Source organism: Nyctereutes procyonoides, unplaced genomic scaffold (genome assembly GCF_905146905.1).
Source record: "Nyctereutes procyonoides isolate TBG_1078 unplaced genomic scaffold, NYPRO_anot_genome, whole genome shotgun sequence".
Lineage (NCBI taxonomy): Eukaryota > Metazoa > Chordata > Mammalia > Carnivora > Canidae > Nyctereutes > Nyctereutes procyonoides.
In genome coordinates, this window is record NW_026575140.1 from 15,446,963 (window position 1) to 15,474,840 (window position 27,878).

Here is a 27,878-nt window from a genome sequence, read left to right on the forward strand (position 1 = left end):
CAAGAATCAGCTCAAACCAGGCTCCCCTCGAACTGCCTCTCCTCCAGCCATTTCTGCGGTCTTTGCACAAACTTCTTCTTCCTGTAACTCCTCTGTCTCTTTCCTTTATTTATTTTCCACACATACCTTAGAGTAGCTCCCCAATGATCACACTCCCTTACAGCACAGATTGCTGGGCCCTATCCCCAGTTTCTGACTCAACAGCTCTGGGGTGAGCCCCAGAATCTACACTTTTAACAGCACCACATGATGCTCATGCTCTGAGGACCACACCTAGAGCACACACACACCTGCTTTCTCCTTCCTTCCTTCCTTCCTTCCTTCCTTCCTTCCTTCCTTCCTTCCTTCCTTCCTTCCTTTTCTTTCTTCTTTCAGATTTTATGTATTCCTGAGAGACACAGAGAGAGAGGTGGAGACATAGGCAGAAGGAGAAGCTCCTGTTGGGAGCCTGAGCACAGCTGCTTTCCTCCCCATTTCCGTGGTCTCTGGTAAGACTTCTCTGACCTGGTTCACCCACGTTTCTCCCTGTTTCTCCCTCATATATTCGTCAAGGACTAAAGGCCTCTGCTTTATCTATGCACTTGTTTCTTCATCCATGTCTCCCTCCCTCTCTCTCTCCCACTTGTCTGTAGGCTCCGCGTGTCTTTTTGCTAGGTGGGATCTGAGCCCTGCTAGCACATAGTAAAGATGCGCAGACGGCTGCTCAGAAAACTTGAGCCAACTTAACCTCCCAGCAACAGTGAATGCAGGTGTCAAATCCTCTGAACTCACCAGCACTGCATTTGTACGTTCTTTCCTCTTCCCCTTTTTTTTTCTTTTCTTTTCTTTTCTTTTCTTTTTTTTTTTTTAACAAGGACCAACCTCAGAATTCTTCAGATGCTTTTCCCTCCTGAAGAAGCGGGGCAGAAACCGCGAAGGGCCTGGCCCTAAGCCCCGCCCCGCGCCCGCAGGCCCCGCCCACTCCCCGCCCACGCCCCGCCCACGCCCCGCCCCCTCGCCCGCCCCAGGCCCCGCCCCTCGCCCGCCCCAGGCCGCGGCTGCTCTGCGCATGCCCACCGGCTGGGCGCTTCCGAGGCGTCTCCATCAGAAAGCAAACTTTTCCCTGCGAGATGTCAGGACCTAGTCGGTCCCCGGAGCCGGCCAGGTAAAACCTCCCCCGCCCTGGGCACCCGGAGCACCGGAGCGCCGTGCGGGGCCTCCCTGCCGGGGCTTCCTGCCGAGCGCACCTGCCCCGCGGAGCCCGGCTCGGAGCGCGCGCCCGCCTACCTGGCCGGCTGGGCCCTGGCGCCTTTGCACCTCCCCCCGCGAGGCGGGCGGGCTTCGGCCCGCGGGCTCACCTCCAGCCTCACGGGGTCGCGCCCATTCCCCACGGGCAGAGCGCTGCCGCCTGCCCAGATGCCTGCCCTCCTCATCCCAGGGCTGCTGCGGACCCTGACGCCGGGAAGCAAGAGCGCGCCGCGGCAGCTCAGGGTTCGGGGCCCCGGTGGTGACCCTGGGTCTCTCGGTTACCTAACCTGACCCGCCTGAGCCGCGAGCAAGGCCTCATCTCGCGGGACCGTCGCGAGGCTGGGGAGAGAAGCGTGGAAAGTGCACCGGAGGAGCGCATGCAGCGCGCCTGCTGCTGGGGTGTAGTGGGGGGCTATTCCAGGGGCCGGCCCCAAATGTGGACAGACACACTTTCGCCGCTGCTGGCCCCACTGGTTGGTTCTGGGAGAGCCTCTTAAAAGCCGAGGTTGGTCCGGTGCGTACTCCGGCGGCCTGCGTGCCTGGCATGCGCTCCCTCCAGAACGCCCTCCAGGGCCACCTAATGCTGGAGACATTCATGGCAGTAGTTGCCGTTGCACTGGGCGCTGGCCGGTGCCAGCCACGGTATGCGATCAGCGTCACTCCGGGCTCCCAAATATCTTCAAGCATGTCACAGATGCGGAAAGCAAGGCTTGGGGAGGCCATTCCTAAACACTTGGAAACCGCTGCTGCCTTGACTTACATACCTCATGTTGCCCACGACGTAAAAAACTGCCTTTCCCAGCGGAAAATTAAAACCAAACTGTTAAGTTTCTAGGCCTGGCATAACAAACTACCACAAACTTGATGGCTTAAAACAACGGAAATTTATCTCCCAATGTTCTGAAGGCTGGACATCCGAAATTTCCTGCCTCTTGCAACTTCTGATGGATCTTAACGTTCCTGAGCTTGTGGCAACATCACTCCAGTCTCTGTGTCTTCACCTTGCCCTCTTCCCTATGTGTGTGTCTATGACCTCTCCTTTTTACAAGGTTGCTAATCATTGGATTTAGAGCCCACCCTAAATCCAGGATGATTTCACCTCAAGATCCATAACTACATCTGCAAAGATACTATTTCCAAATAAAGTCACATTCTGAGCCTTCTGGGTGACATGAATTTTGGGAGACACTATTTAAACTACTACACAAACCAGCCACAAAAGACACCAGTCGAAAGGACCAAAACATTCAGGGTCATGAACTCAGGGCACCCAGTGTTTGTTATAAATCCAGATACTTTGCACATTGTCCTCAAAGTGGGTTACCCTGGTCCATAGGATCAGCATCACTATTGCTTGGGAGTTTGATGCTAACTTCCAGGCCCCACCCCAAACTTCCTGAGTCACAGTTTTGGGGGGGGGCCCAGCCCTCTGGGTGAATCTGTTGCCACTAAAGTTTGGGAACCACTGTTACAAGGCAATTGAAGACCAAAGGGTTTGCTAATATAAGAGAAAGTCCTTAACCTGACAGTTGTCTAACCTTACAATGACTTGTTTACCAACACTGCCTTACTGGAATATAATTAAGAATTCAACATTTAACTAGGGCATTGTTGAAAGAATATTTTACCATAATTTCTATTTAAGTTTCAAAGTGAACTTGTGTACTAAACTGTATTCCTAGTTTTTTTTGTTTTTTGTTTTTTTTTTTTTTTTTTTTTGCTCATCTTGCCAACAGTCATGTGACTTGTGTGTTGTTATTTCTGCTGTGTTCCTGGAAAATACAATGAGAGTCAGAAATGGTAAGCTCCAAGATACACAATGAAACAGAAACATAGTCAGGACTAGGAGCTTTTTATCATAACTCTGGTTACTAAAATATTTGGTTTGTTTCCATTTTAGACACAGTTTGATAGATGAAGCTAAGGCTCGCTTAAAAAAGCATGATGTTGGGACCAAATATTCTCACTTGGCGTCTAACAAATTCTCTGTCCTTTTACCATTGTTGGTAAAAGAAGGAAAACTCTACCTGTTGTTCACCCTCCGGTCAGAGAAGGTAGGTGACAAAAAGACGCCTGCCATTCAAGTTCCAGGACATTTGAAAACCCCACAACAATTTGTCACTTGCACACATTTTGAGACCATGCATTCTCAAATGGACTTTCAAGATTGTGATGTTCAGGAGTATAAGAAGTCACAGGATAACAAGGCATTTTTTGGAGAAGTTTTTTTAAAAATAAGTAATTTAGCTAGCAAGTAATTTGAAATACTTTTAGACCAGGGTCTCTTAATCTTGGTGCTATTGGCATTTGGGCTGGATAATTTTTTTTGTTGTGTGAGCTATTCTGTGCATAATGAGATGTTTAGCATCACCCTGGGCTTTACCCACTAGGTGCCAGTAATACACACACACACACACACACACACACACACCCTTTGTGACAACCACAGGGGTCTCCAGACATCCCTGTCCTGGCAGGGGTGGGGGATGGGTACAACTGCTGCCGCCAACAGCCACTGTTTTAGACTCCCACCTGGGTTATAATATGAAAATTCTAGAGCACAGAAATTAACAGCCTAGGCCCTGAAGCTGGCTGCCTGTGTTTGAATACAGGCTCACTCCTTGCCAGCTCTGTGATTTTGTTCTAATTACTTGCCCTCTCTGTGCTGCAGTCTCCTTACCTGCAAAATGCAGACAAAACACTAGCACTTGCTTCATAAGGCTACTATGAGGATTTTCCAGGGAAACAAATGCAAAGCAACTAAACTGGCCCCAGCACATGGCAAGGATGCAGTAAGCTTCAGCTGCCATCACTATTGCTGTTGGCAGACATGGCCTGAGGTTTTCAGATAAACTATTCTAACTTTAAAGAAATGTTGGGCTGGGAATGGAGCTTCCCTGGGTACACCCCTGGATATAGTCATTCTCCTTTGCTGTTGGGGTGCTTCTGAGGAAAAGTTGGGGAAGCAGTAACTTCAAAGTTATCCAAGTACCAAAAATGAAACTGAGCCATACGGCATGGCTTCAAAGCAGAACAATGAATAGTATCCTCTCGGGGGAAAAGAAAGCTGAGGAATCAGCTGAAGTTTTGTGGGTTTGAGATCCGACTCATGTGGATTCTTTTGGGTTTGGGTCAGGTAACAATCACATAAACACAGGAGGTAAGAAAGTCCAGATTCCAACTGGAGATACCTAGCTGGGAGCCAGGGGACCTGGGTCTGTTCTCAGTTTTGCCAAAGAGCAGAGGAGAAGGACTTCAATATATTTTTCGAACCATCAGACAAATAATAATGTAGACAATTGAGGCAAGACCAAAGTGGATCTCAGGTTACTACTTCATCCAGAGAGCTTTGCCTGTTGATTATTATGTGAGAATCATCTTACACTATAAACTCTGGTGTGCAAAGATCACATTTAAAAAAAATATATTAAAAAAAACTTTTTAAATTAATTAATTAAAAAAAAGTATTTAAATCTAATTAGATCTGATTCTACCCCTGTCTTATTCTAGGGGCAAGAAATTCCCTCCCAGGCTTTACTGGAGCTGCACAGCTCCCTGGAGTCGCACAAGTAGAGAAAGGGTGCCTGTCCCCAATCCCTCCTGCTTTAGCATGGGCTCTCCTACCAGCTCTGGAACCTAGAACAAAGTTTTTAATCTCTATGAGTCTCTGTTTTCTCATTCCTAAAATGGGATTGAAAACAGTGCCTAATGATATGAGGGTAAAGAATCTCCCTCTCTTCTCTCCTCTCCTCTCCTCTCCTCTCCTCTCCTCTCCTCTCCTCTCCCCTACCCTACCCTACCCTACCCTCCTCTTCTCTCCCCTCCCCTCCCCTCCCCCATTCTACTTGTCCTTCCTTTCCTCCCTCTCCCCCCAGCTTGCTAGGGCTTGAAACAGGCAAAAGAAAATGCAAGAACAAAACATAGATTAAAGTTTTGGGAAATTAGCCTACAACCTTACTGGCTTCTAAATAGATTTCCATAAAGGTTTTATTTAATAAAAATTCTTATGCCGTTAAAAAGAAAGATTAAAAACGTCTGTACTTGGGGCCCTTTTTGGCACTGACAGTTATGAATAATCACTTTTATGAATGGGTCTATTTTCTTCGAAACAGCATAGCATTTTCTTAATAGTATTTGAAATAGCCATCCCATCAGGTCTGTATTTCTGTCGGGCCTGGTGACTCCCCGTAGGTGCCTTCTGCCACGAATGCTCTGGTGCTCCATGTGCTACCACAATAGAATACTTTTTTTCAGAGGTGATGTAACAGTAGGTTTGTTTCTTAAACATTTGGGTAGTCAGTAGTCGAGATTGTAGAAACATATCCCTCAACCTTGTTTTCACCAACTCTCGTAACTGTAATTGATGTGAAGATGTGTGTGATTCCTATGTCCTGTAGCAATTCCTGCAGTGTTCTTGATACATTAGCAGAGAGTTACTTTAAAATGTTATCTTTTGTTTTTTTAAAAAAGCTTGCTTAAATGGGACTTTAAATTCTAGAGCACTACAGAATTTATAACAGCATCTAGTTTATTCTTACATAGATATATTGGCCCTGGTGCTAAAAATGCCAGTGAGATCTCTTGATTTAGCTTCTAAACATCAAGAACTGACCTTATAAGGTCTCATTAATAAATATTTCACATTGGCCAGACCCTGTGCCATGAACTTCAGCCATCAGCCTATGTGACTGGCTCTGTGACCTTGGGAGATATACAGGGACATTACCCCTGTGTCGTCCCATTGAGAAGAGGACGACCTGGACTCCTGTGGAGCCTGAGGCCTTATGGCAGTTCAATAGAAAGGATGGTGGGCACCAGGCAGGAGTGAAGTCAATAAAGTTGGGTTATATTTTTTGTAACCCAACCCAAAGATGGAGGATGCTACAAATGGAGCCACAGTTCTTCTAAAGTCAGGAAGGCATGGAATCAAGAGTGGATATGGAAGGGGCAGTGTAGGGAGAAGAGACTTCTTTTCCACAGAGATACAGAAGTGCCGATGTGTCCATGCTAATGGCTCAAGTGGTCACACCTGCCTTTTAGTAGGCCTTAATACATGTGTGGTATGCTGGTTCAGAGCATGGGATGGAGAGTTAAAACACTGGTGTACATTCTGGCTCTACTACATATATAATCCTTGTGTGATGCTGGTCAGGTTTTGTTTTATTTTGTTTTTTTGTTTTTAACTCTTTTGAGCTTCAATTCCCTTGTCAAAAGAGGAAATGGTAATAGTATAATAGTAGCTTCTATATCCATCAATGGATGGATGGATAACAAATACATGATATACATGGCATAGGTAAATCCATAGAGATAGAAAGTAGGGGCAAGGAAGCGGGAGGTTGGGGAGCAAGTACAGGGTGAAGAAGATGTTCTGGAACTAGACAGTGGTAGTGGTCATACAGCATCATGAATGCATTAAATGTCACTGAGTGGCTCACTTTATTTTTTTTTTATTTATTTATGATAGTCACAGAGAGAGAGAGAGAGAGAGAGGCAGAGGGAGAGGGAGAAGCAGGCTCCATGCACCGGGAGCCCGATGTGGGATTCGATCCCGGGTCTCCAGGATCGCGCCCTGGGCCAAAGGCAGGCGCCAAACCGCTGCGCCACCCAGGGATCCCGAGTGGTTCACTTTAAAATGGTTCATTTTAGGGGCACCTGGGTGGCTCAGTCAGTAAAGTATCTGTCTCTTGATTTTGACTCAAGTTGTGATCTCAGGGTCATGAGATGGAGCCCCTTTGTCAGGCTTTGAGCTCAGCAGAGTCTACTTAAGATTCTCTCCTTCTTCCTCTGCTCTCCCTGTCCGCCTGCTGCTCACACTCTGTCTCTCTAAAAAATTAAACATATGGTTCATTTTATGTTATATAAATTTCACCTCAATTAAAAAATAAATGCTTTTAAAAAATAACAGCATATGGACCTGTTCTAAGGGCTAAGTGGAAAAGCTTCTTGTGAAGAAGCATGCCTGGAGCAGGGTAAGCACCCAGTAAAGGCTGTCTATTGATAACATTGCCCTTTTTATTTTACTTCCTTTTGGCTCCCACCTCCCCCCCATTAAGCATAGATCTGTTTCGTGTGCTTGGTATCTTTTAGGGGCAAGTAGAAAAAAATTACAAGTGAAGGAAGTTCTCAAAGCTCATTTTTAAAAAGGATTCAAGTAAAAACTTTTTTGGGGAGGGGGTGTTCTTATTCCCCCCCTTATACCCCCAGTGTGGGAGTGGTCTCTGGCACAAAATAAGTCAGTAAATACTTGTTGAATGAGTCAACTGGAATCCTGCATCACAGCTCTGTTCTTTCACTATCCAGCTAAGAAGGTCACCTGGAGAAGTTTGTTTCCCCGGAGGCAAATGTGAACCTACAGATGTGGATGATGTGGCCACAGCTCTCCGGGAAGCCCAGGAAGAAGTAGGGCTACATCCTCATCAGGTGGATGTTGTCTGCTGCCTGGTGCCGTATCTGTTTGACGTAAGTGGTAGAGTGGAACTGGATTGCTTACACTGTCATGAGCCCCTGGTGGATCCATGATTGTCAGCATTCCGTGTATGGGCAAGCATGACCCTTGACAGATGGAGCCCAGAGACAGATTCTCATGTAGACTCTGCCCCTTGTCAGTCAAGTGGCCTTGGGCAAGCCCCCTTTCCCTTTGGAGCCCCTCTTTGCCCATCCAGAAATGAAAGGTTCGAACTCCATCTCTGAAAGTGGATCTCTAGAATCCTGCAGGTGCTTCAGGATTCTTTCTTTAACATTCAATTTACACTTTTTTTTTGTCAGTATACATTTTTTTTGAGAATTCAGTTGAAAAAATAATCATGCCCTTGAGCATGCTGTGTTCCAAACTTTAGCCTCTTGGAAGCCACTAGTGTCTTACCTTTGTCCTAAATATACATATTTTTATACATACCATGGAATCAAGCTTATCCATATCACATTAATAGAGAAGTACGCTGAGATCACTAGGCAAGCTGTTTAAGAACTATTACTATTTGTAACTACATTTCTGTGTGAATCAGGACTTCCTTGATTGTGTACATAAAAAAACAAACATGAAAGCAGTAAAATGAATTCTGGAGCTGATATACCCAGATCTTACTGCACATGAACTTTCAACTGTTGCATTAATGGACTTTAGAAGGAGTAAATGTTGTAAATTTGTACTTGGATGACAGCATTATTTTATTGGTTTAAAATTTCTAATATAAACTTGTAATGTTAGCATAGTTACAGATTTACAGAAAACTTGCAAAGATACTATGGAGGGTTCATGTATCCCGCACCCAGTTCCTCCCATTGTCAACATCTTACATCACTGGTGTATGTTAGTTACAACTAAGAAACCAATGTTAATACACTGTTATTACCTAAACTCCAGACTTTATTTGCCTTCTACTAATTTTTCTACTAATGTCCTCTTTTCTGTCCTGGATCTCATCTAGGATACCATAGTGTTTTTGGTTGTCATGGCTCTTTAGTCTCTGGTCTGTGACAGTGTCTCAGACTTTCCTTATTCTCATGACCTTGACACTTCTGAGGTGCACGGCTCAGGTATGTTGTAGAATGCCTCTCCATTTGGATTTACCTGATATTTTCCTTGGTTAAGCTAGGGTTATGGGTTTGGGAGAAGACTACCACAGAGGTGAAGTGCTCTAATCCCATATTGAAGGTAGGTATAAACTGTGTGCTTTATATACATTGGGTTTTCAGGTACATTTTCATTTCAGGAGGAGAGTCCCACTGATGCATAACAATGAGAAAAACAGTGAGTCAGACCATCCTTTATGTTCCATTTGGCTTAAAGTCTCGGTGGTACAGTCTTGTGACGATCAGTGATGCTGAGACATCGATCTTAATCAGGCCCATTTTGAAAACAGAAAGGTCACCACTCAAGGGAGATTTTGTTCAGAAGAAGTTAATGGCCTCCCAAATAAATGCTTCCTAAATGAGAGGGGAAAGCATGGGATTAGGACAAGAAATGTATCAATTACTTCCTAGGCAACTAAATTTTCTAATGGGAACCCCTTCCACTCAACATCTACAAATCCCCCAGCCTAAAGGGGGGATTTATTTTAAAACTCTATTGACAGATTGAACCCTAATGGTAAAAAAAAGTTCCCAAAGTGAGAGTAACTCAGTTTCCAAGGCTCTTGGGAGCTACTGAGTTCTTCCTATGAGGGGTAAGAATACGACTGTCTTCACAGGAGAATGTTGGGTCTTCAGGAGATTTCGGTGGGCCAGATGCTCCTAAAGCCAGAGATTTCTAAAATGACCTCCTCTTGATATAATAATGCCAATCACATTGTTAAGAAATTAGGACGAACAAAGGCTTTCAAGAAAGATGTCCTGTGTTTGGAAGTGCTGGCGAGGGTTGTTTTGTTCTTTGGGACCTTGCAAATCTTTTAAATGTAGTGTAAAACTACCATTTATTAAACACCAGCAGAATCTAACTCAGTGATTCTTACTTAGAGCTGATTTTGACCCCGGGGTACATGGCAATGTCTGGAGGTGTTTTTGGGAGTCAGAGCTAGAGGGAGTGCTGTTGGCTGTTTCCCACCTCCTTCATTAATCCTCCAAGGCAGGCTATGACCCTCCAAGCCCAAGCCCACCCCAGGTGTCCTGCCATACATGTATGTGCTTCTCTTTGCAACAGCCTTGGGAGACATTTCTCCCTTTTCTCTTTAGAAGCCACAAACCCATACATTTCCACGCATTCTCCTTCACTTTACCACCTCTGCAGCTTCAGCTCTGGTAAGCATTTCGGTGCCTTTCAGTGGCATTTCCTTTCCCGGGAATGTTTCTAAGTGCCTGTGGCTTCTTCCAGGAGCCTGGAAACATGCCTTATCCCTGCTGCCACAGCAGGAGACAGTCTCCATGGGATTTCAGCTCAGCAAGTGGTCAAAATGCAGTCTTTCCTTTGTCTTAGCATGTCTGCTGTGCACGCACCATCCTTTTTTCCTTCTAAGGCAGACACCTGTGTTTTGGGAACTATGTGTCCAGAGATTCTGGTTCATCCACAGATTTCCAAAGTCTTTCTGACTTTCTAAGCTAGAGCCCTGTTGAACATGCCTGACTTCCCAGCAGAAACATTCAGTATAACAACATTACCTCCCTTTGTGGCTTTGATCCCCGCCCCCCCACCACACACACACCAGTTATTTCCTTAGACTCAGACATGCGAGTCCAAGGGCCAGCACTGCCACGCTAAGTTGCTTGTCCATACCTGTGCCTAGCAGTTTGGCCCTTCCAGTAAGGGTGAGTTTGTGCTCCTAGCTCAGCCCTCAGGAAGAGCTTGAATCCGAGCTGCAGCTGAGAACTCTCCACTGCAGTATGTAAGCCATGTGCAAGGCTGGTGTGTCATCTCTGAGATATGACGACATTTGTGTCTTCACAGCACTTAAGCACTATGCTCTAGCATGTGGACAGCAGCCGGTGAATCCTGGTTTCTACCAAGTCTTACGTGGCCGTGACCTTGAGTAGGTTACCTCAAGTCTGCTGTTAGAGCTTCTTCAAGTTCAGACATGTTGTGAAGAAGCAGGGAGAGGGTACTGGGTACTAGACAGGGCCCCAGAACCTGTAGGTCACTTCATGGTGATAGCAACCACAAATGCATGTTGAACGAACACTGCAGGTTCTGTTCAGAAGCCATATCCCTCTTATTGTGTTTCTGAAAGTTCTCACCTGCAGCTTTCCACCCTTCCTTGCTCACTGAGAGCCTGGAGGGCCTGAGAATGGTCTTGGCTGAGCAGGCCTTCACCAGTGACTGGGCTGAGGGGCATGACAGCCTAGCTCTGCACCGTGCTTTATACCTGGATGCCCCGCAGCACCCTCGCCCTCGCCTGGCCTCCTCCCTACCTCAGGCTTTGTCCTGGGAGCGCTTCCTTAAGAAATCACTTGCATCTGAGTGTTCCCCACCTCCCAGAGACTGCTTCTGGGGAACCTGTGGCCAAAGAGGCCAAGCATTCACCCAGGGCCATGTGTTGTTCACTGATGATAGAATGCTGTTTCTGCCTCGGGGCCCCTTAGGATCCCAGATCTCCCACCCCAAGGACAGCTAAAGTCTACTACTCCTGGTGCAGATACTGACTTTCACCATGAATTCAGTTAATGGTCTGACTCATTACTGCTCTTAAACATGCTCCAGCTGTCACACCCCTGAGAATTTTCCATGGACCTCTTTATCCTTCTCTAATATCCCAGCCTCACAAGGTATCCCTGGCTTTTCCCAGCCACTTTCTTTTGGAATGTCCACCCTGCACCTAACACCAGATTCTTCTCACTTTCCATTTCAAGCTTATGCAGCTCTTCTCTTATGATGCAGCTCCTACACTAAACCCCAGGCCTCACCCTGGAGATTTCCCAGCAGGTCTTTCACTTAACAATACCCTGCATTCATTTGCAAGCAATTGTGGTTATAAATAGAAATCCTTCTCCACATATAAACATCTGTTATGTAAAATAGTTAATATATAATGATAAATGTAGTTTCCCATAATTGGGTATATGACACAGTTAATATTGTCACTTTTCTATTAATAAGATGGCACATCCTTATCTGTACTGATGGGGAAAGGTGTCTATCCCATGCATTCTGAGGGCCGCAGAGTATCCTGTAGATACACTCATAACTGACCGACCCTGAATGTCCATCAGTGGAGGAGTGATAACTTTATAGTTTGGGACTATTGCAAATGATGCTTCAGTCTTGTATCTTTTCTCACTGGTAGAAATTTATCATACAGATATATTTACACAAATGCAGTTGCTAGGTCTAAGGGACCATGTTTTTATAATATTGTCAGATTGCCCTTCCAAAAGATTATACCAGTATGTTCACAAAAGATACCATTTTCAGATTTGTCTCATAGACACTGCCTCAGGTAGGGGTGAGACTACCCCCATTTCAAAGGGGATATGACGTTCACCTCTGGAGCAAATTCTTGCTCCTTCCCTACCCACCTTGTGTAATTGACTACACTGTTTTCTTAATCTGCATATTTTGTTTTCTGCTTTCAGAGAGATACATTGATAACCCCGGTTGTAGGATTTATAGACCACAACTTCCAGGCCCAGCCTAATCCCGATGAAGTTAAGAGTGTGTTTTTGGTGCCTCTAGAATATTTCCTACATCCGCATGTCTACTACCAGAGCTACCTGACATATAGTGATCATCATGTTGTTATTCATTGCTTTGAGTACACAAACCCTGAAGATGGTGTCACTTACCATGTCAAGGGAATAACTGCAAAACTAGCCCTGTTCCTTGCCTTAATTATTTTGGGGAGAAAACCCATCTTTGAAATGGAGTTTAATCTCAATGACCTAATTTCATCCTCTGAAGAGAATTTCCTGAAACTTCATAAACATGCTACAAGCAAGTTGTGATTTGTGAGACCACCACCCAAATAACTAAGAGGATTTTATGGGTGCTGATCCAGAAGAACAACAACAATGCAAGCTATTGGAATTTGACAGGTGCAGCTCTTTTTCCTGCAATATGAAGACCAAAAACTTTGACTTTTTCCCTACTTGCCCTGTATTAGCTGAAAGAGCAAAAAGTCTTTCAAAAGTGGAAAAATGTGTTCATAGTGTTGCATCATTTCACCCACAACATGTCAGTATTTGTTCTACACATGTAAGGAAAGGTATCTGGCACAAAGTAGGCACTTAATAAATATTTGCTGGATATATGAATGACCCTGTGGCATTTATTTTATTCATGAGAGGTAATATCTCTTTCTGTCTGTTGTTACATGTGACTAGAAACTTCTGGCTGGCCATTAGGATCTATCCACCTTTTCCTCCCTGGCAGTAGAGTCGAAGCTAAGCTCCTATCTCCCTAGGAAGAAACTGCATTACCCAGGATCCCCTGCAGTTAAATGTGTCTCTGGAACTTAATTTGGGCCAATGGGATGTGAGTAAAATTTGGTCTTGCAGGTCATCTCTAAGTGAAGAGATAAGCCTCTCCCCTTTCCAGGAGCTGCAACATGGATTTATCTGCAAACCAGCCTTGACCGTACAAGTGAGGACAATTCCTAGGGGGATGGCAGGACCCAAAGGTGGTAGGAGTTTGGATTTCTAAATGACTCTGGAGTAAAGCAAACTGCCACCCTGCATTGTTCACTTGGCCTTGTTATGTGAGAGAAGAATAAAATTCTGTCACTTTTCTGCCACCGTTATTTGGAGTCATTTTATTAGAGCAGAGCAACAGCTCTGCTAAATAATAAACCATAACACTTGAAAATGGCTAGTTGGCTATTTACCAAAACTTGAAGTGTTGCCAGCAATTAGAATTTGGGATGATTCTGACATTTAACACATGTGTCTGTGACATGCACAAGACACCCATGGGTGTTGGTAGGTTTAGCAGTCATCATCTGGAGCAACTGAAACAAAGGAATTTAAGAGGCCCACATGCCCACCAATTGGGAGAGACAATGTTCTCTGTCTTAAGATGATGAAAGCAGAAAAACACTGGTTTTGAGCACAAGCCCTAAGTCAAAAGTCAAAAAGACAAACGTTCTGAATTGCGTGCCTTGAGATCTACCACTCTTATGTGGACATCTCCATACATCATGCCCTCTAGTTAGCAAGAATTTCTTTGTTCAATTGTCATATTAACCATCCTGCACAAGGTCAGAGAAACCAGTGCATGAAGCAACATGACCTCAAGTCCGTGGTGGCAATTTCCTATCTTACTGACAGTTACCAGAGTTTTAGAAAGCCAAACCAGTTTTAGGAAGATTCTGGTATAGCTGAAAATGTGATTGCCTAGACCAAACAAATCAATCGGTTGGCAGAAGAAAAACACCCGATATGCTGCTTTGCACCCATAAGCATGGAAATGGCACAGATCTGTCTCCAACCTTGAAAGCAGATGTTGGATAAGCTTCTCCATTAACATTCAGTAACTGGCCCTGCATGAACAGGCCTAAACTGTTTCCGAGCAATTATAGAAGCATTTGCAAATGTGTATTTACAATCTGACAGCAGTATAATTGCCTGGTAGATTGTTGACCTCTCTGGCAGTGCCAAAAGCCACCTTTCTGAACTGTTTGTTTCTGTGAACTCAGACCTGCATGGTTTCTAAGAGGAGTTGGCTCAGCCGAAGTCTACAGTCTGAATGAACTCGTGGCAACCCAATTTAAGGGGATAAATATTTAGCAATGGAGGTATTGCCTTCCCCACACACCCTTTTTTGATGTATTTTCTATATTTTATGTGTTTTAGGACATTTCTGTTCAGGGTTCCAGTTAAACATCCTTTGGTTAAAAGGAACAGAAGTCTAGCAAATCTGGCTCAAATAAAAGAAGTTATTGGCAGGGTACGGCTCTCAGGGAGTCTGCAAAACCACTGAACACATCAGCAATGGGGAAGGAGCAACCTCAGCTAGCTACCTCAAAAGCAAGAAGTTGTAAACCTTCTGTGTTCCATCCTGTCATTACTGTGAGAATAACCATCCATTTGAGTTGATTGATACGGGCATAGAAAAGCAACAGAAGCTCAGTGTGTCAGTCTCCAGGTCCTTGGAGGAAGCTTCACTTAGCCTAGCTTGGGTCACCTGGCAGCTTCCCAGTAACCGGTGGATGTGGTCAAGGGTAGGGTTCGGGACCGCAAATGCACCCGGAGTCCCCAGAGTCAGCAGGCTGTGAGGAGGAGCATTTCTGAAGAAAGTGGGCTAGGCGAACATCCCAAAACATTTGCTGTCTCCATCCCTAAAGTCTATACCTAAATTCTGTAGACTGTGCCATCCAGCCAGCTCAGCTAGGTCTCCTTCTTTGCATCCCTGCCAGCCTCGGTAAGCAGGTGGTTAAGAGCCGTGATCCTGAGAGTCAGCATGCCAACATTTGAATCCCAGCTCCAGCATCAGCCCGTTTGGTGACCTTTAGCAAGCGACTCATTGTCTACGAGCCTCAGTTTCCTCTTTTGTAAGTGGGAGAAAGAAACTTTTTGTTTGTTTAAGGGATTAAAAGAGTGAATACACCTGGCCCCTTTACTGAAAGCACAACTAAATGCTCAGAATAATGCCTAGGAAGGAGAAAGGGCTCAGTTACCTGTTAGCTGGTAGTTGTAGCATCATTATAACTGCAAGATTATATGATAATAATATTAAGTATTATCATTTCTCTGGTTCACACATCATCATTTCCTTATGCCAGAGATTCCTGAGCTTTCTTGGTTCACAGTGAGCACCCTTGACATCTCAGTAATTTTTTCACGGTACATGTAGGCCAAAAGAATAATTTCGTTTGTTGTATTGTTACATCCAAACAATTTATTTTATTTTTAAAATTTTTAAAAAAGACTTTATTTACTCATTCATTAGATACACACACAGAGAGAGGCAGAGATATAGACAGAGGGAGAAGCAGGCTCCTCACAGGAAGCCTAATGCGGTACTTGATCCCAACACCTGGAATCACACCGTGAGCCAAAGGCAGACGCCCAAACGCTGAACTACCCAGGTGTCCCACATCCAAACAATTTAGTAAGTGTTCATGTCCTACTAACTTGGTAGCCATTTGAAATTATACTATATGCTAGAAAAATACTATTTTTATTTGAATCTTATAATCACTCATTAAGGGGATACATGCACCAGTTCAGCCCACAAGTAGATTGAAGATTCACATACAGTCTTGTGATAGGAATAAACATGCAGACACAGAGAGAAGGGACACATGACTCAGACTTGGGACTCAGGGAAGCCATCCCAGGGAGATGGTGGCTGAGCTGAGCCTTGCTAGATAGGGAGATGCTACCTGAGTGAATGGAATGGTGGAGGTGATGATGGGCACTAACATTGATTAAGCACTTGTTATATACTGGCCTTTGATTTTGCTTACTCATTTAACCCTCATACCAAATCTGCAGTGAGTATTAGTCTTATTCCCATTCTTAGGAAATTTTGAGGATCAGAGAAGTTAAATATTTTCCCCATGGTCACACGGTTCATAAATGAAAGAGCCCATCGAAACCCACATGTATGAATTTTGGAACCTATAATTTTTTTGCTACTTCCCACTTACTCCCAGATGAGGCTCATTTCATCGGATAGAGGCAAGAATAAAAGGTTAAATTTATGTTTCCCTTGATTCCCCACATATGAAAGGGAAAACAATATAAACTTAATAATTTTGAGGGAGAACAGAGTTTATTTTTGCCTTCATCATGTCCTCCAGCTTCTTCAGCTGGCGTTGCACACAGTGGAATGAGTAATTAGCTAGGATGATTTTAATTAAAATGGAACCTACCAATTAATAAATGAAAGTGCTGGCATACTTGCTAGTTTAACAACTCAGTGTGTGGTGCCAGCTTTCCAGTTAAAGAACTGAGATGGGGAAATATTGCTTCACCCCTCAGACAAGATGATTAAATAGAACTTGAGTCTTATGCTTGGTTCCAGTTGGCTTGTTATCTGAGACTAGCACAAGGTTTTGATATAATCACTGGAGTGATCATCACTCAGTCTAGTTGTCTTAGATGTGGTGTGGTGTGGGTCCCTAATGGAGTCTGTGTGTATATTGCATTTAGAATTCCTGATTGCCTTCCCAACACCACTCAACCTCTCCCTGTGCCTTCCCACTGTTGAGCAGCACTCAGCCTCTAAGTGTCAATCCCTGGGTGCCCATGACTTCAACCACCCACGCTGCATCAGAGCATGGACACTGTTTCATTGCACTGCTTTGCTTATCTGATTAGTACATGTGTATCTTTGTGTCTATTCCAGCCATGACCCAGGAAGGGACAGATCAGCATACCATGACACCCCTCAGTTTAACTTTCTCCTGGCCTGAAATGAAGCGAGGAATCAATGGCCAACCCAAAGGCAGTGTCTAATTTGATGGCCAGTAATCTATGACTTGTGTGGTCTGCTTAAAGAATTGAGCAAAATCGATTAGATTTTCCAAAGAATTTGCATTATACCAGAACATAATACTTGCTCAAGAACTACTCTGGGCCATGTGCATAATGGTGAGTAAGCCCAAAAAGTCAGAGTTTAAAGGTTAGTTAGTAATTGGTGGAAATGTGTCTTTAGGCAGTCTCGGTCTTGTCAGAGTCCACCAGATACAATTGGAAGAAGAAGAAATATTTCCTGAAGCAATTTAAAGATCCTTTTTAAAGGGCTCATATTCAAGTCCATAAATTTTTATTTTATAGGTATAGCCTTGGTTTGATATTTCCTTGACTATAACTTTCCTCATTTTCCATTTTATATTGTCAAGCCTTTATTCCATACTTCATCACAGTTGTCAATGGCACTTCTGTTTCTCTTTTTTTCATTTCTTTCTCATGTGAAACCAAAGCTTTCTCGCTACTTTGTTCTACTTTTTTAATTCATTTGTTTCCTTATTAATTTGTGAACAGATTCCTCTCTGGGCTCATTTCTTCTCCTTCCACTAGCCTGGGTTTGTCTTCTAAATCTCCTCTATCCCATGGAGCCCATAAAGCATTCTGAGAAGTTACTTAGCTTTTTTTCTGATTTTAAATCGGTATGGCCTAACATTAAACCAAATGATAAATTGAAGATAGTTTTGCCAGGGCTCCTAACCTCTTATAAACATTTATCAATCTGACTTAGCCCCCTTTAGTGAATAGTGGCCCCCCAAAGATATATCCAGGTCCTAATCCACAGCACCTGTGAATGTGACTTTATTTGGAAATAGTCTTTATGGATGTGATTAAGGATCTTGAGATGAGACCATCCTGGATGGGTGGGCTTTATATATGGGCCATTTGTCAGGGTGGGCCTTATCAGTGGATGCAGAGGGAGTTTGAGACATACACAGAAACACAGGGGAGAAGGCCATGTGAAGATGAAGCAGGGGTTGGAGGAACATAGCCACAAACCCAAGGAACGTAGCAGCCACCAGAAGCTAGAAGAGACAAAGAAAGTGCCTTCCCTAGAGACTTCAGGGAGAAGTGTGACCCTGTCAACACCTTGATTTTGGACTTCCAGCCCTGAGAACTGTGAGAGAATAAATTTCTGTTGTTAAAGGCCAGCAAGTTCATGGCAATTTGTTACACCAACTCTAGGAAACAAATACCCCCTGGTTCTGAACCCCCACACGCAATTTTGAGGAATAAGTCTCCCCTCTGCCTTAGGATTAACATGGAAATAGTCTACTGTTGACTGTCCAGGGATTGGCACACAGCCCAGACTGTTAGATTTATTTGCTCAGTAATTCCCTTGGGATTAGGATCAAACAGCACTAGAGCCTGTCTGCCTGCACTCTGGAAACATCCTTGGGGTGTTCTCATTAACTAGACTATACATTTTAGTTAGTGGTTGCTAACTAGTCAGTGTTGTTAGACTGACTATATGTTCCATGAAAGCAGTGACTTTGCCTTGTTGACATTTCCAGGGCATGGCAGTGTCTGGCATGCAATACTTTCCAATGCTTCTTAGCTCGATAGCCTGGAAATCTGAGTTGCCCTTGACACTGTCCTTGCCCTTACTCCCTAGCAGACACAGTCACCCATGTTCCTAGGTCCCCATCAATGCAATGAACTCCAGATCACTCCCAACAGCCAATTGTTACATCCTGTGCCTGAAGATTTTTCTAAATCCATAGCAGGCAGGTTGGAAGTGCCAGAAAATTAATGGCCCCTATATCAATCCTCAGTCAATGGCTAGAAGAATTTGGTATATCAGTAGCCCAGCTACTTCACCTCTTGGGTGGGATAATTCTGAGGTGCAATTCTTCATTGATGCTGAGAATAAACTAAGTTCCAGTCATCCTCTATGGTAATTGGCTTAATACCTCACTTTTTAGTGGCTGCCTTCTTTTTTCTTGTCTCATTTCCCCACTCCTCTACCAATGAGTCCTATGTATTCCAATAAAGTACTTGAGTCTTTGTCTTAGACTTTCTAGTAAACTCAAACTAGGATACTCCTATATCCAAACTGCCACCAAATTCCACTGAATTTACCTTCTGAATGTCTGTCAAAGCTAGTTTTTCATATCTCTACAGACATCAATTTAATTTAAGGCATTGTGGACTTCCATGAAACATCTCTCTGGTGAACACTGCTCTGTACCATTTTCCCCTATGGCCAGAGTTGTTTTTAAGCATTTAAATATGATCATACTTTCTTTGAGACACCTTGATGACTTCCCATTGTTTTTATGAGAAAGACTAATGGAGCATATAAGCCTTGTATTCTGCTCCTGCCTACCTACTCCAGCTGTATATTGTATCAAGTGCCCCCTTCCTGCTTGTCCCACTCCTATATCATTGGTTCAATTCATGAATGCCACAGGACTCTTGTACAAGAGTCTCAGCTTCTCAGGGAAGCCTCTTCGGGCACTGTAAGTAGGTCAGTTTCCCTGGTGATCCGTTCTCTTGGTACCCTGTACCTCTCCCCCATAACTCCTATCACAGCTACATTATTACATCTCTTTGTCTGATTCCTTGATTGATGCCCCTTTCCTCCTTTAGACTCTGAGTTCTACAATAGCATGATCACGTCTCAGTTTTGGTTCACCATTGTACCCTACCATTTAGTGTAGCAGTTGGCAAAAAGTGGATGTCCAAAAGCTATTAATTAAGTGAAAGAAAACTAAATGGGCAAAGACAGCTATTCCTAATCAAATAGCCAGCTGGGTGGGCTGAGAAAAAATCCAGTCTCTTCCAAATAGAGTACTTGACAAATATCAACCTAAAAAAAAAAAATAAAAAATAAAAATTAAAATTAAAAAAATAGCTCAGCATTGTAAGTCAACCCTATTCACAGCATAAAGGGTATAAAGTGCCTTACCACAAATGAATCAGGGAGGGGCTCCTATCTGCAGGCAGTAACTTGGTTGTTTTCCACACCTAGCTCTCCATATACTTTCCTATGAGCACTAGAGGGCAAGAATTAGATCTCTTCATCCTATCTCCAATGCATGACACATGTTTGGGCCCCCATGCCCCTGCTGATCTAGATAAACTTGACTTAAATCCCCAGTGTAATTCCAATGCAAAGCTCAAGGTCCAATGTTCCGAGATTTATTCAAGGGTTTATTCAAACCCTTAAGGGCTTACGTTTCCACGAATCACCTCTGGTTCAATTTCCACCTTCAGCGAATCTTAGTTCTGTGTTCTGTATTTTTTTAAATTTTTTTTTAAGATTTTATTTATTCATGAGAGACGCAGAGAGAGGAAGAGACACAGGCAGAGGGAGAAGCAGGCTCCATGCAGGGACCCTGACGTGGGACTCGATCCTGGGTCTCCAGGATCATGCCCTGGGCTGAAGGCGGCGCTAAACCGCTGAGCCTCCCGTCTGCGTTTTGTGTTCTGTATCTTGAGGTCTCTCCTTTCTCCCCCCTCTACCCCAGTGTCAGCCCAAATCTGGTCCCATGCCGCCTCTCCATGTTTTTCCTCAAGATACCTTTTAGAAAAACTTCTGAGTGCCTTTATTTTTTTTTTAAATATTTTATTTATTTATTCATGACAGACACACACAGAGAGGCAGGGACACGGGCAGAGGGAGAAGCAGGCTCCATGCAGGGAGCCCGACGTGGGACTGGATCCCGGGTCTCCAGGATCAGGCCCTGGGCTGAAGGCAGCGCTAAACTGCTGAGCCACCCGGGCTGCCCCATGAATGTCTTTATTTAATTAGAGACAGAGCAGCATCAGCCAGGTAAGTAGATTGTAACTAACAGAGCAGAACTTAAATTTGAATATCGTGTTTTCATGTTCTTAAAAAAGGTCCTGTTGGGATGCCTGGATGGCTCAGTGGTTTAGCGCCTGCCTTTGGCCCAGGGCATGATCCTGGAGACCCGGGATCGAGTCCCACGTCAGGGTCCCTGCATAGAGCCTGCTTCTCCCTCTGCCTGTGTCTCTGCCTCTCTCTGTGTCTCTCATGAATAAATAAATTAAAAGCTTAAAAAAAAAAGGCCCTGTCCATTACTGCCACATCAGGTTCCAGGTTGACATGGCATTCCTCAGCACTCTGGCCCTTGCTTTCTCTCCTCTCTTCACTTACACTACCAAAGCAGCACTCATTTATTAGACTCCCTGTATCTCATGACCACCAGGACTTACCTTCCACATCCAAAAAGCTTAGCAATAAATTTTCCTAAATAAAAATAATTCATTTAAATATGGTAAACGGATTCCAATCACGCTTTTTTCTCATTTCACTGGACCTTTTTTTTTTTTTTTTTTAATGAAATGACATGGTCAAGTGAGGAGAGTCTTATAGCAAAACCCACAGGTGCTGGGTTAAAAAAAAAAAAACATTTGTGCAAAACATATTTAGTGTGTAAACACATTGATCTTGTATGGAGATAGATGAGCCTGAGAAATGCTGGTGGGAATGATGATAAGATCAGAGGTAGGACCTGGAGTGAGATGCTGCTTTTGAGGAGGGGGCAGAGGGAGGAGGGAGAGGGAGGAGCAAGGGGATCAGACTGGACCATAGAGGATGGAGGTGGAAGAGAGTGGGAAAGGAAGAAGCAGTCAGCACTTGACTTTTGGAGGAGGGGTTTGAGAGGAACAACCTTGAAACACCTAGAGATAATTTTGGGTCACCAGCCAGGGACATGGGCATTGGCCCTGGCACTGCCTATTAATATGCTGTGTGACCTTGGAGACATTAATCAACCTGTCTGAACCTCAAGTTTCTCATGTATAAGGCAGATTTGAGCTAGTTGCTCTCTAAACAACTTGTACTTCTGAAATCTCTAATTCTGGACCTTCTCCAGCCATATTTGAGCATGTACAGGTATCTAATCACTTTTGCTTAATGTTTTACAGAGGAAAAAATCTGAGGAAAAGAAAAGAATCGCTTTTTGTCTACTGTTTGAAGCTAGCAGCATGCAGAGAGCTCATTATGCTAAAATACCATTTGGGGAGATTAATTAAAAACTCTGACATTCAGAGCAGGGATTTGGGGGCAGGAATGTACAAGTCCAGAACTCTGGGCAGAATTAGACAGGCATCTAAACGTTGAACCTTATTAGGTATCTAGCTAGGCATTAAGAGGGGGACATTTGGAAGCCAATATTCCAAACCCAAGGGCTGGTTGGCTTTGTATGTTTTGTTTGAATTATTGCACATTTAATAGGATTTGGCTTTGGTGCCTATGCTCAACAGTCTGTTTCCTTGGCAATGCAATCCCCAGAGGGGCAAAGGCCATATGAAACACATAGGTCATTTTGCAACCTAGTGAGTAAGGCGAGTGTGTATCCCCCTTACATATACGGTAAGGAAAAGAATGAGCAGCACAGGGTAAGTACTCAATAAATGGAAGGCACTATTATTCTTAAAGGGAAAAAAATCCACACTATGCTTCATATTATAATAGATGTGCAAACAAGCTATTTTTTTCCCAAAAATGATTATCAGACAAAATAACTCTTCTCAGCAGTTCCATTGGCATTATCTTTGATTCTAGGTTTTTCCCCTACGTCCTTCACTTGGTTTCCACCAGCAAGTCTTGTTCATTCTGTGTCCAAGTCATACTCCAAATCCATCCAGTTCTCTGCATTTCCCCTGTTACATCTGGTTTTAGCCACCATCACCTCCCACCTGGAACCACAACAGCCTCCTAACTGGCCCTCTCTTTACACCTATTCTCACCCTTGCTTTCTTCACCCAACATCCACAGTGATCTTTCAAAAACCTGAGCAAAATCATGTCACTTCTTGTCTTAAAACCTTCTTGTACCTTCCAACTTACCTATAATGAAGTTCAAGCTTGTCTCCTGGCTGACAAATTGGCACATTCTGGACTCTTCCTGCCTCTGATCCCCTCTTACCCTGGGCCACTTAGCTTCCTTCAGTACATTCTTCCTTCTCTCTTTGAAGCATAAGAGGGTCATCCCTACAATAGAGGTTTTGCACCAGCTGTCCCCTCTACTTGGGATGGTCTTGCTCTGGTCTTTGCATGCCTGGTGCCAGTTTTATCATCAGTTCTTGGCATACTTGTCCTTTCAGGAGAGTCCTACCCTGGTGCCACACTCTATTATATACCCAAATTTCAATGTTCTGCATTCCACTTTTAATACGATATTTTTGTATATTTTTTTACTTGTATTTTTTTCCTTTCTCTCCCACTAGAACATAAGCTCTGTGGAAGAAAAGTGTGGAAAACATTTTATTAGATTTTATTTTCTGCCAGGACTCAGTAAATATATCTTGAATGCATGAATGGATTAATTTTGTTGAAAACTAGGTGGTCAAGTCATTTTGCCACAATGAATTAGGTCAGCACCACAGTGAAATCATACCAATGATCAGGTCAAAAATTTCTCAGGTATTCCAGTTTTTATTTTTATTGTATTTTGATATTGGTAATTCATTTCACAATGGGACAATTTTGTAACCATTTATGCACCTTTAGTTTTGACCATTTACACATTGTTAACAATTCTAAATGGAATTCTAACATCTTATGCTTTCTTCTTAAAAAATGTCTAATTTACTCCAGCTAATTAGTCTGGCTCTATGTTTGTATACATTAGGAAAAAATTAGGACAACCTAGGCACCCAAACAACTTGTGAACTGTTTAAATAAATTACCATAAATTATAGAAAAGTATATATTATTTCATTTTTGTCAAATGATTTTATCCATACCTCTCTATTTAGATAGTTATTCACCAAGGTGTTTGAAATTGTCTTCTCAGGAAGAGGGTTAAGATCATGCTACCTTTTAACACAAAAACTTTGAAGGACTATAAAATATAAGGACCTGGGATGTTTGAGTAGGAGGAGAGAATTTAAAAAACAAAAAAACAACCTAATCCCCAGTAGAGAAAAAGGTAAAAAATTCAAATTCTGAAATCAAGAGTTTGAATGACAGCATTCAGCTGGGTGTGTGGGGGTGGGGGCGGGAATCAGAGAATGGTGATCCTGGCTGCATCTTTGGCAAGCATTGGCTCAGCTGACCAGGCAACACTGTCATAGTCTATGGGCGACTTTGAGACTGTCTTCTTTTTTGTTCTTTCTCCTACTCCATTCCCTGCACCCCATATCATCCCTCTACATCCCAATATATTATCTTCACATACCCACATTACATATTGGTCATGTATAAAACATTCAGAGAAGTTGAAAAGGTCTTCTGAATGTATGGAAGATACATATGGCTATGCATCTTCTTGGGCATCTATTTTCACCAACTAATTCTCCTGCAGCAGAGCCATGTCTCAGGACAGTGAATTGAAACTAGCCAGTAATGAATGGGGTCCAGCAACATGCTGGCGTGTCAGAACCTGGTGCAGGACCCCCACTGCACACAAGTTGCCAGGAGAACCACAGAGCCCCTAGGAGAAAATCAACCTGGAAAAGAGTCTAGAATAACAGACTGAGACTGGGAAAAGAATCTGAAAGTTCTTTTGAATTTCTGAAAAGAAAAATCATGGTCCAAGATAGACAGTGGCTCCTGGTACTCCTCCTGCCACTTTGACAGTGGATATGTGTAGCCACGGGGGGAAGCACATGCCTCAGAGGGCTGAAGCTGTGAGGCCTCTGTGGGCTTTGAGGTTCTTGCCACTCCCCTGTCTTAAACAATGTTGATATAGATTTATCACAAGACCATCCCCAAAGACTAATTCACCAAGATGGGAAAAAAAATATTTTGCAATCTTGCAAAATGTCAAGGCTACTTAATAATCACGAATGCCCTGAGCCGAAGATATGAGTTTCCATTATGACCAGATAGAGGTAATCACTTGAGAAAAAAAATATTGTACCTAAAAATGAGTCTGAACCTTTGCATAGAGAAGACATTTTGCTTCGCATGCCACATATTTTTAATATAAAACCACAAGTGGGTCCTTCTGTGGGATCCACAGATATTGAAAACCTTCACTGATCAGGCAACTCTTTCCCTATGGCTTTCCCTTCTACCCACTCCTACTGGAAGTGTTTGGGTCTAAAAGGACCCAAGCAATGAACAGAATGAACAATAATGTGTATTTACAGAGGGTTCCCATGTCACACTGCTTGTTCAATTGTTCTTATGATCCAATGTGCAAGACTGGAACAGTTTGCTCTGTTGTTCAGCGTGAGCAAAGAGATTTGTGATGTCTGATGCTTGCCTAAGAATACAAGGCTATTTAAGTGAGGATCACTACTGCAGAACCTGTACTCCAGTGACTTTCTTCTATCACTTGTTCTGACATTCCTGTCATAGATACCAGTATTGCTTTTCCTCTCTGGACAGCAAACTTACAGACCTTATGGATGATCCTATGGAGGTACTGGGGAAATAGAATACTATTCAGTCTTGTGTCCTGAGAACTCTAGGCAATATGAAGTCTGGAGGACCCACAGGAGAGACATTGAACAAACAAACAAAACAACAAAAACCTCAAACACTAAGCAGATGACAGAGCGGAAATTGTCTGCCAAAGAATTCTATCCTTTTCGATCTCTACTCAAGGCAATCTGACAAAATTAATTAATTTTGACCTCTAGCCAATAACACATCAGGAGATAGCTCACTGATGAACTTTTTCATTTGGAACATAAGGCCACTGATGTTTGTAGGGCATGCAACACTGTTAAATTAACGCTTATGCTCTGTTAGTGGCGGAGGGTGGGAGGGTTAGGTTAAAGTTGCGTTTTTTGGACTGAAGTCATCAGATAAATTCTCTTGGCTGTAAGTGCTCAGACCTCAGGGATAGCTGAATATAAACAATTAGATTATCTTGGTCTACTCACATTTTGCAGATAATTGTTTAAAATTAAACAATTATAAAATTTCTCTTCTTTTGCTCTTCAGTTGAATCTTGACTCTTGACTATGTTATTGAGAAATGAGCCAGGCTATCTATTATTTATTTCTCAAATTATCCTCACTTATTATAAGATTTGATCAATAAAAATTAAATTATTAAGGGACTGACATATTTAAAAAGTGATACCCAAAACACTTGGATTATAGAATTCTGTTGTCAGATTTAAAGCCTAAAGGATAGAATCCACCCCTGCCCTACCAGCACTTACACACACACACACACACACACACACACACACACACACACAAACTACTCCCTAGAGGATAATCAATGAATGGTATCAACCCTAATCTTTGAGAACCTGGCAGCTGAAAAAAAAAAAAAAGGTTAGGTCAATATGAGATACTTCTAATAACATTCGTGTAGAGTCATAATTACTACTGCCATTTTGAAGGTTTACTTCATATTCCTTTTTTAAAAAAAATATTTATTTATTTATTTTAGAGAGAGAGTGAGTGGCAGGGGTGGGGTCCTGGGGGGAGAGAGAGAATCTCCAGCGGACTCCCTGCTGTGCATAGATCTTGCTGAAGGTCTTGACCTCAGGACCCTGAGATCACAATCTGAGCCAAAACCAAGAGTTGGAAACCCAACAGATTGAGCCACCTAGGTGCCCTAAGGCTTACTTTGTATTATTCTAAAGCAGAGATCTGCAAACTCTGGTCTGTTTTTATAAAGCTTCATTAGAACAGAGCACACCCGGGATCCCTGGGTGGCGCAGCGGTTTGGCGCCTGCCTTTGGCCCAGGGCGCGATCCTGGAGACCCGGGATCGAATCCCACGTCAGGCTCCCGGTGCATGGAGCCTGCTTCTCCCTCTGCCTGTGTCTCTGCCTCTCTCTCTCTCTGTATGACTATCGTAAATAAATAAATTAAAAAAAAAAAATAAAGAACAGAGCACACCCATTCATTGACATATTGCCTATGGCTGTGTTTGCTCTACATTGACAGTGTTGAGCATTGCCACAGGGACCTATGGACCTAAAAAACTACAAATATTAATGCTCTGACCCTTTACAGAAAAAGTTTGCAGAACCCTGGTCTAAATGGTTCCAGCATTTTCCTTTTTAACCATCACAAAGACTATAAGGTAGGCTGATGCTATTTCCATTCCCACTTTACAGATGAAAAAACAGACCCAGAGGGTATCAAGTAACTTCTCCAAGTAAAGCTAGGGCCCAATCCATGTAAAACTTACCTTCTTAATGAACCTGCAATGCTGCCTATTGCCTATTGCCTGCATGCTCTTGCCCTTCCTTACACTAGTACTCTCTAAAACCTGTGAGATCTGCTGCCTGGGCAAGAAAAATAGCTTTGGGAACTAGGATAGGAGCCTCCAAAGAATGGATTGTGGAGGTGGGTGCAAGAGAACTTACAGGGAAAGCCCTTCTGTATCAGGCATAACATAAATATCAGCCAGCGGCCAAAGAAAAGCCAGTCACCATAAAATAAAAGCTTCCCTCCCCAAATATACTCTCTCCTGTCTCCTAACCTCTGATGATCTTTAATAATTTAGGAAAAACTCAAGGATTTCCCTATATGTTCTAAGCCATAGAATAACAGGAGACAAAATCACATCAATAAAGAACTTGCAGGAACTCTGTGGCAAACTCTTAGGTCAGACTATAAAACCAATAATACATGCATAAAGACCAACAGACAGCACAGCTGCTTGAAGGAATCCGTCATTTTCGTGACAGCTTGGGAATGACTTCTGTAGATTAGTAGTGACCTTCACCACCACCTACAGCATCAGTATGAAGGTTCCCATGCTACTGATGAGTAGACCCACCACAGCCACAGACCTGGTGAGGGGCAAGAAATGTGGTCTATCTCCATGGCCCCTGTTTGGATCCTGATACCACTGCTCTTCCATTCTCGTTCTGGATCTGCATCTTCTCTTCCTATTGCAGTCCTGCCCCTGCTTCCT

At 43.4% G+C, this 27,878-nt stretch overlaps 1 protein-coding gene across 1 annotated transcript; it reads left to right on the plus strand.

Moving 5' to 3' along the window:
- The first annotated feature begins 1,051 nt into the window (after positions 1–1,051).
- NUDT7 (nudix hydrolase 7) lies at positions 1,052–13,307 on the plus strand. The gene is made up of 4 exons (XM_055307154.1): positions 1,052–1,144; positions 3,128–3,281; positions 7,531–7,689; positions 12,232–13,307. Exons 1-4 carry the CDS (start codon positions 1,110–1,112, stop codon positions 12,598–12,600), a joined length of 717 nt encoding a protein of 238 aa, XP_055163129.1. The 5' UTR covers positions 1,052–1,109; the 3' UTR covers positions 12,601–13,307.
- Positions 13,308–27,878: the final 14,571 nt, after the last annotated feature.